General features: G+C 34.6%; 1 protein-coding gene across 1 annotated transcript in view; it reads left to right on the plus strand.

Moving 5' to 3' along the window:
* The window catches only part of SYK (spleen associated tyrosine kinase), a 28,364-nt gene extending 23,658 nt beyond the window's left edge, over window positions 1-4,706 (plus strand). The window contains exons 9-13 of the mRNA XM_070935668.1: window positions 925-1,134; window positions 2,633-2,819; window positions 3,063-3,203; window positions 3,401-3,513; window positions 4,634-4,706. Coding sequence (XP_070791769.1) covers window positions 925-1,134; window positions 2,633-2,819; window positions 3,063-3,203; window positions 3,401-3,513; window positions 4,634-4,706 — 724 coding nt within the window. The remainder of the gene's footprint in view (window positions 1-924; window positions 1,135-2,632; window positions 2,820-3,062; window positions 3,204-3,400; window positions 3,514-4,633) is intronic.
* The last annotated feature ends 4,146 nt before the right edge of the window (window positions 4,707-8,852 follow it).

The following is an 8,852-nucleotide window of genomic DNA, read 5'->3' on the forward strand; positions in this document are numbered from 1 at the left end:
GGTAGGAAAAATTTCTAGGAGAACTAATGGTGAGAAATCTATGAGCCATTTTAGGATGTAAATTGAGTTGTGATAGGGACTCAAGAATATCTAACCCCATGGGAAAATTCTATTTTGGTAAATTATTTAATTGGAAAGCTAAAGTACAAGCTGGGTCATGATTTTAAATCAACTATGATATAATGACTAGTTTAAGGATTTTCTCCAACTTCAAATTGAATTTTGGTTTCTCAGTTTGTAGTAGTGGAAGTGTCTTCAGCTTAAGTGTGTTTTAAGGGATCAATGTGGACCAGATGCTTTGGTTACCTCAAAGGCACCTGAGTTGCTTTCGTGTAGTGGAATCCATTACACTATAACATACTGCACCTCAGTGGTGGGTTGCTACTGGTTCTCCCCAGTTCGGGTTAGCCAGTAGCGGAGATGGTGAGGTGAGAGTGAACTGGTTCGCTCTGTCCGTCAGTTGGGCCTTCCCGCCCGCCCCTGCGCTATACTTACCTATATTTGTTTGTTTTTAGCCCAGCTGATAGGCGTGGCAGCGTGGATTGCCGTGCCTCAGCTGTTCTGAAATTCAATGCACTTGCGCAAAGCACGCGCAAAGCATATGCACAAAGTGAACTAGTGGTAACACCAGTTGAAACCGACCACTGCTGTACTTCTATAAAAGGGCACGAAAAATTTGGACATGGACTCTTCTGTGATACTTCAAAGATAGACTAAAGAATTGGAATTTCTGATAAAGCCACCGTAATGGCTTCATGAATGTTATCTACAGATTTGAAATTAAGGCTAATTCTGTTTGAAAAATGTCAACAGAGCAAAGCAAGCAAAATTTATTTTAGGACAGAAATAGACCATCTCATTTCCAGCCATCTACCATTCTCCAAAGCTTAACATAATTATGTTTTCCTGGAATTCCTGTTACAGAGGAAAGAAAATTGTGGCTGTGAAAATTCTCAAAAATGAAAGTAATGATCCAGCAGTAAAAGATGAACTCCTAAGAGAAGCTAATGTAATGCAACAACTTGATAACCCATATATTGTCCGAATGATTGGCATATGTGAAGCTGAATCTTGGATGCTCGTAATGGAAATGGCTGAGCTTGGCCCCTTGAATAAATATCTGCTAAAACATGGGTGAGTTGACATTAAGCTGGCAGGCTTTGACCAATAATGGATGGAATCTAAATTGATAATTAAAATGACCACTGTTCATTGAAAAGTGTAGATTATATGAAAATAACAGCTTTTGTAATATCCAACGAATTGCTGAAATTGGTATTGTTTGAATACTTCAAAAGGAAACATTTTCATAACAGTGACATTTTCAAAATTAACATTTTCTTCTTTAATTTACTTTGAAGGCATATATGCAGCTTCTGTCATACTGCTTATTTTCACTACAAGTGAATTTACTGAATACAAATATACATAGCTATGCTGTATTCATATAAAGCAGTGGTTCTCAACCAGGTCACGACCCCTTTGGGGGTCGAACGACCCTTTCACAGGGGTCGCCTAAGACCATCGGAAAACACATTTTTTCAATGGCTCTAGGAATAATTTTATGGTTGGGGGTCACCACAACATGAGGAACTGTATTAAAGGGTCATGGCATTAGGAAGGTTGAGAACCACTGATATAAAGGATGATATATTTTGACTTGCCATCCATGCTTACCTGAATTCATGGCTACAATTTTGCTGGATTTAGTATTCCACAGGTACATTTACAGAGCATGGAAGTCACTGCAATGTAGAAAAGTGACAAATGTAAATGATTGAGTCTGTTCAGGTCAGAGATGAGGAACAATGGGCCCATTATGACTTGTGGATTTCAATTCCCAAAATTCCTGAGTCAGCCATCCTGGCTCAGGAATTCTGGAAGTTGAAGTCCACAGGTCATAAAAGAGTCCTAGTTCCTCACCCCTGGTCTATACCATCATCATGCTTCTTAATTATCTCATATTAATTGTGATATTGATCCAGTATATATTCTTGTTTGGACAAGCCAGTACAATTCTGGGAGTTGAAGTCCACAAGTCATAAAAGGGCCTTCGTTCTCCACCACTGGTTTGGATGAACCTTTGATTTCTGCAAGGTCTACTTTCCAGAAAATCTCTATTTAATGATTGGCATTTGCTTGTAAATCAACCTAAGTCAAGCTTTTTAGGCCACATTCCATTTGGCCTATTAGAATCTAACATTTGTCCTGTTAGAATCAGGACAAAGAAATAAGCAAATAGCAAGAAAATATTAATTTTATTCTAATTTAAATGTAGTTTAAAAGATTAATTCAACTAGTATATTTATTTCCTGTATTAATAATAATAATAAGCACCTGTCAAATTATAATTATTTCACATTAAAATTTATAATTGACAATTTTTGAAAGTTTCTGAGACTGTACAAGATGGGGGGGAAATACTCTGTTCTAGACTATTTGGATGTTACATGGATATAATAAAAATTTAGCAATAATGTACGGAAAAAATGAATGCATAATGTGTTCTCTAAGCAATAAAGTTGGAATATTTATTCAATGTATTATTAGCATCCACTCTCTACTGCGTGGGAGTGAGGAATGAAGAATATAAAAAGAAATAGGTTTCTAAAAGTTTGGTTTGATTTTGCAGAGATGTCACGGAAAAGAATCTAATAGAGTTGGTGCATCAAGTTTCCATGGGAATGAAATATTTGGAAGAAAATAATTTTGTACATAGAGATTTAGCTGCAAGAAATGTGCTTCTGGTTACACAACATTATGCCAAAATCAGTGACTTTGGACTTTCAAAAGCTCTTGGCTCTAATGATTATTACAAGGTAATTTTTCCATCCTTTAACATGTTTTAAAATTTTTATCACCAAATGTCAATGTGAATTGTGGCGTCACTATAATTCAGCTTTTGCTCAAACTTATGCCTTGCACAAATTTTCAACAAATAATTATGGTTCATTGAACAATTACAATGGAACATGTTTTCTGATTCTTTTATAGATTGTGGTTGATAGATATAATATACTAATATATTTTATTGTTTTCTTCAATTTTGGGTGTCATTACAGGCAGAACATCATGGCAAGTGGCCAGTTAAATGGTATGCTCCAGAATGCATGAACTTCTTCAAATTTTCTAGCAAGAGTGATGTTTGGAGTTTTGGTGTGTTAATGTGGGAGACATTTTCCTATGGGCAAAAGCCATATAAGGTAAATAAACTTTCTTTACCATTATTAAACTTTCCTTTTTAATTCCAAATCACAGATTTAAAAAATAAACCAAGATGGAGATGCTATTCAAATGTCCATTGCGACACATCTTTGTGACAAAATATTTCAGAAATTGTGATATTCTTATTTCAGTCGAAGCCAACATTGTCTCAGTTTTCTGTGTCACTCGGTTGTAGGGTCTGAAAGGACTTGACGTTGCTCAGATGATTGAAAGAGGAGAACGATTAGAATGTCCAGTGGGTTGCTCGTCTGATATCTATAAATTAATGAAATTGTGTTGGACATATAAGTAAGTATTTTCATATCAATATTTCTTGGAGCTTATCAGGCTCATTGACAATAGTTAAATATTCCATTGAAACCAGCATATAGGGCAGGGGTCTCCAACCTTGGCAACTTTAAGCCCGGAGGACTTCAACTCCCAGAATTCTCCAGCTCCAACCTTGGCCACTTTAAGCCTGGAGGACTTCAACTCCCAGAATTCTCCAGCCAGTTGGCTGGAGAATTCTGGGAGTTGAAGTCCTCCAGGCTTAAAGTGGCCAAGGTTGGAGACCCTGATATAGAATCATTCTTTGCCCCTCAGTTTGGAATTCTTTAGCAAATGAGAAGTGATACATCTCATTTTTCATGCGTCACAACATACCGTATTTTTCTGTGTATAAGACACTACTTTTTCCTTAAAATGTTTACTTGAAAATTGAGGTGCATCTTATACACAGGAGGCCAAGGAGAATTCCACACATGCCGGATGAGCCTCTATCTTATATGCAGCTCTATCATTCCTCTCTATTGTAGTTGTTTCCTGTATCACATTGGTTTCACTCTAGGTTTCATCTCTATTGTTCCTGTGATGCATTTCTTGTTCTTGTTGTATTACTCACTCTAACAAGTTGGCTTCTTTACAGCTATGGCTTATAGCGTGCTTACTACAAGAAACTACATGAAACACGGGGGCGTCTTATACATGGGGGCATCTTATACTCAGAAAAATACAGTAAATACCATGATTTGATCTCTTGGTTGTGACCACCATCCTGACTTTTTGACCCATTCTCTGTTTCCACCTCCACCCTGCAGATAACCTTCTTTTGGAACTATTTGATAGTATTGGTAGGTAAGAAGATGAAAGAAAAATACAGATCATAACTTTGTCTAGATTTGTGGTCCTTTCCAGTGTTTCCAAAATGTCATTTCACAATGCAGTATTTTATTGGCTGCTTCTTGCTAAGTCCTGAGAAACCACTATTAGATTATCTGATAAGGATAGCAGTTATACAATAAGCTGTTCTGAAGCAAGAGAAAGTGCTGGTAAATTTTGTTGTTAAAGAGATAATATATTGACTGAAAATTGCCAAACAAATAATAAAGAGTCTGCTTGGCTACAAAAATATTTTCCTTTTTTCTTCCAGTGTTGATGATCGGCCATCATTTTTTACTGTTGAATTAAAGCTACGCAACTACTACTATGACATTGCTCAATAAGTATACTGTGGAATTGCAATGAAGACGTCCCAAGAGGCAGATACAAAAGTTGACTTTTCAAATAAGTTGCAGAAGTATCAAAATGCACTCCAGAAGAATCATTGTGAAAAGACCATTGCAGTAGAATTACCTTGCTACTTTTAAAAACTTGCTAGTTTCTACAGTAATATTTTTAAAGTGAGCTTATTTGATGTTCAAGGATGTGGCATTAGTTATACTTGCTTAAGTCTACTTTAAAAATGGGTTTTGTCCAGTTGTTTCTGTCTTGCTGTTCAAATGAACCATCTTTTATGATATCAAAAGAACATTTCTATTTTCATCATTATTGCTGTTAAGAGAATTGGATACTTTCACTTTTGAAAACTCAAAGCAGAGATTGGTTTTAAATTAGAAATGAGCCAATAAGGTTAGAAATAATAGATCATAGCTTTAAAACATATGGCATATATGTGCAAAACAAAACCTACATCCCTACCTCTGTCTTGGTATTTATTATTTGGAAAAAATATAAATGTCTATAAACAAAATTAGCAAATTGTTTCATATAGTAATAACAGATCCCTATTGCTTTAATCTTTAAATTTAATAATAAAAGTAAAAAAATAAGTGTAAGTATAGATGAACTAACAGTGCTTAACCTCAGTCTGTTGCATCATATAATCATGACCCTGATAGGCTCTGGGAACCCCATTTATTTAGGTCTACTCTATATTAAACCTTAATTGTTTAGTTAGGGGTCATTGAGTAAGGCTTATTTCCTGGGATATTGCTCAGTATTTCAATTTATTTCCAACAATAGCCCATAACTCTTCCTAAGACAATCATGCAAAATTCTCTTTTATCCTCTCCTTCTACCTTAACCTTTATCCCCCCTTTCTTCCTTTTGTCCAACTTGACAAAGTTTGTATGTTTTATGCTATGATCAACTCACATTACATGTTCAAAGTTTGTGAATTTCACCTTATTAATTGTTGCTTCAAAAGACAGTGAGCCTTTACGTGGTCCAGGACTGAATAATCATTTTTGTCGGGTATTCTTACTGTCTTTAGATCCATCATCTGAACTTCATTCTTTCATTCTTTTTCAGTATCGATATACAGTATATTATTGGAAAGATCATTGCTTTAACTATTCTGTTCATTATTGTCATCAAATATTCTCTTGTAAAATATCCTTCAGTGAGGGTGTTTATCCAGTCTAACAATAATACAAACATATTCTAGCAACTTCTTTATACTACGTGTTCCCATAACGTCTTCATCTTGCTCCCAGCCCACTGATGAGACAGGCTTAAATTGTTCTCATCCATTATCAAAGCAATGCTTTTTCTCTTATAGGGAGAGTAACCCCTTAGTTATCCCAAAGTGTGTAAAATCTTAGATGCTTCATGGACTATTCTGTCAGCAGCAGAGTCAGGTGACTTCTAGAGGGTAGGATCAGCTTCAAGTTACTGCAGTTACACATTTCCCTTCAGTACCTTCTGTCACCATTTTCTTTTCTTAGCCTTTGGCAGAAAGCACTGGGCATAATTGCTCCAGACCCAGCAATTTCATCAAGAACTTAACAAATTGTGAAGGTTCTCCAGATCCAGGAATGGGATTGGCGATGGGACAATATATTTTATGGCAATATTGATTTCTGCTGATTCAAACATAGCCACTTGAATTAGGCTTTAGGGAAGGGCCATCTTTGCCACAGCATTTATCTCTAAGATGAATGTCTTCTTTACTCATTATTTTTACTTTACTTTGTGAGCCCAAAAGCTGACTTACCATCTACCATCTTCATGACCAACTGTAAGCTCATGATATTAGCTTGTGATCATGAGGTGATGTTATTTATGAGGTGACTAGAAATCCTTCCACAGCTGATGACCAAGATGCTTTGATAACAAACATCTGCAAGTAACCAAAGCTTTCTCAGCTCAGGCATAGAGAAACTGTTACTGAACTGATTCATATAATAAGAGTTTCTATTTCTGCATTACTGGGCAATAATACTATTCTTTGTGCTTTTTGTATTTGCTGTAATATAGAGCTATCAGAAAAAGAACTGGAATGTTCATGCCTTAGCATCTGAATTTAAGTTTCTTGAAATGTTTCTACTAAACAGCCTTATTCTCAGAACAATATCAAGTGTTCAGACAGTAGGGTATATCCAACTATGCATGTTTCCCCTGTTAGTTTAACATCTGGCAGTGAAATATATTCTTCTACCAGTGTTCTATTCAAGGATGCTGCAGAAGATTGCAGCCACTTGGGGGTATTACAAGGAGAATAAAAGCAAATTCTTTTTCCATGTGCTTACAGAATATAAATGTAATTTTAGATATCCCCTATTATCTTATTTAGAGAGCCAGTTTAGTGTAATGGTTAAGGCACCTGGCTAGAAAAGAGGAGACAATGTGCATGAAGCCAGCTGGCTTACCTTGGGCTAATCACTCTCTCTCAACCCTAGGAAGAAAGGAAGAACAAACCACTTCTAAAAAAAAACCTTGCCAAGGAAACTGCAGGGACTTGTCCAGGTAGTCTCTGAGAATCAGACAGGATTAAATGGAAGAAAAAAAATACACACCTTAGTTTGTAACTATCTTACATTTATGTAATCCTGCATTTTTTTCCTTATCACAGAAAGTCCACTAAAAAGGGAGACTTTGACTAACACCACAAAACGTTTGATTGATAGTATTAGCAAACTTTTTTTAAAGCATTATTATTGGCTGAGAATTTAATTATTTATGTATTGCTTATGATGAATAAGTCCCTAAAGAACTCTTGATCTTTTCTGTATGTTTTTAAAAATGTTATTAGTTTTTAATTTTATCCCTGAAGACATGTGGTATATGTAGCCATACATCCTATTATGAAGATTTAAGAACTATGGTAATATAAACTAAATTATGCAATAGAAATGTATATTATTTTAAATAACTGGATATAAAACATTTTCATTTTAATTTATTTTAAAATCTCTTTAGGCATATAGTAAAATATTTGGTAATAATAGAATTGAATAGCTAAAACTTAATTCATATCATAATCATATAAATTTATTTGTCAAGCATATATAAGATAACAGGTAAAAGTATAAACATAATTTGAATACATGAAAAGAATAAGTACCAAATTATCATTTGTTAATTTTATATACATTCACAAGATCTTATTTTATCTGTTTCTATGGTAAATATATTTGTAAGGAGGCAGATGAATTCAAACCCACCTGCGTATGACAGATATTGTCATAGTAATAAGATGAATGTATCTATTTAAAAATCCTAATGCATTTCCTGAATGAGAAATAATACGTGTAGCTTAAATAAAGATTTCCCATCTCTGATTAGACATTCATTGTCACAATCTGTCAACAACAGATTGTCACAACCGTCAACAATACAGACTTTTTAAAAGTTGATGTACCTATCAAAATTGAAGGTGAGGCCTTTGAATATCTTTCTTACCTATTTTAAACACCTTAAAACATTGTTTCTCTTGTTTGTAATAAACCATTGGAAATAAATGTGTGGCTGACAAGGGTGACTGAAACCACGGAAAGACAATTTACTGACTATACATAGTTTATACAAAACAAAATTCCTCTTCATTTAAGCCTATATACCTTGAATTCCATGGAGCTTCCAAACATACTTACAAGGATTGTTTTTTAATTGCCTCTTTAGACCTCTTTGTGGGTTGAAGGAAAAATGAGCTTCCGTTTCTAGAAATGATTTGAAACAATACAACTCCCTTATTTTGACTTTATTGCCAGAGGGGAAAAAAGAAACATAGCAAATAAACATTTAGAATCTCATCACCAACTACTTACTGGAATGCTTTCTGAGAGGCTTTCAATGTAAATGTGTACAAAAGAGAGTGCTGCTATAATCTTTCCCTCATCTCTCTTGATTGTAGAGATTAGTTCTTTTGACACATAAAACTTTTGTATAAAGAATGTCTGTGAAATGTGAGAAATTAAAAAAACCAGCCAAAATAAAGGATACATCGAAATGCAATGACATTTAAACCTTGATATTCTAAATAAAAGGTGTCATTGTATGCATTTTTAAAATGTTTTTTTTTTAAATTATGTTATTTTTATCATCCACAAATGAATAGAATGTTTTTGTCACCTTATTTCCACTGTCTG

This window comes from Pituophis catenifer, unplaced genomic scaffold, assembly GCF_029215685.1.
Source record: "Pituophis catenifer annectens isolate HBS135680 unplaced genomic scaffold, rPitCat1.0.hap2 SCAF_2, whole genome shotgun sequence".
Classification (NCBI taxonomy): domain Eukaryota; kingdom Metazoa; phylum Chordata; class Lepidosauria; order Squamata; family Colubridae; genus Pituophis; species Pituophis catenifer.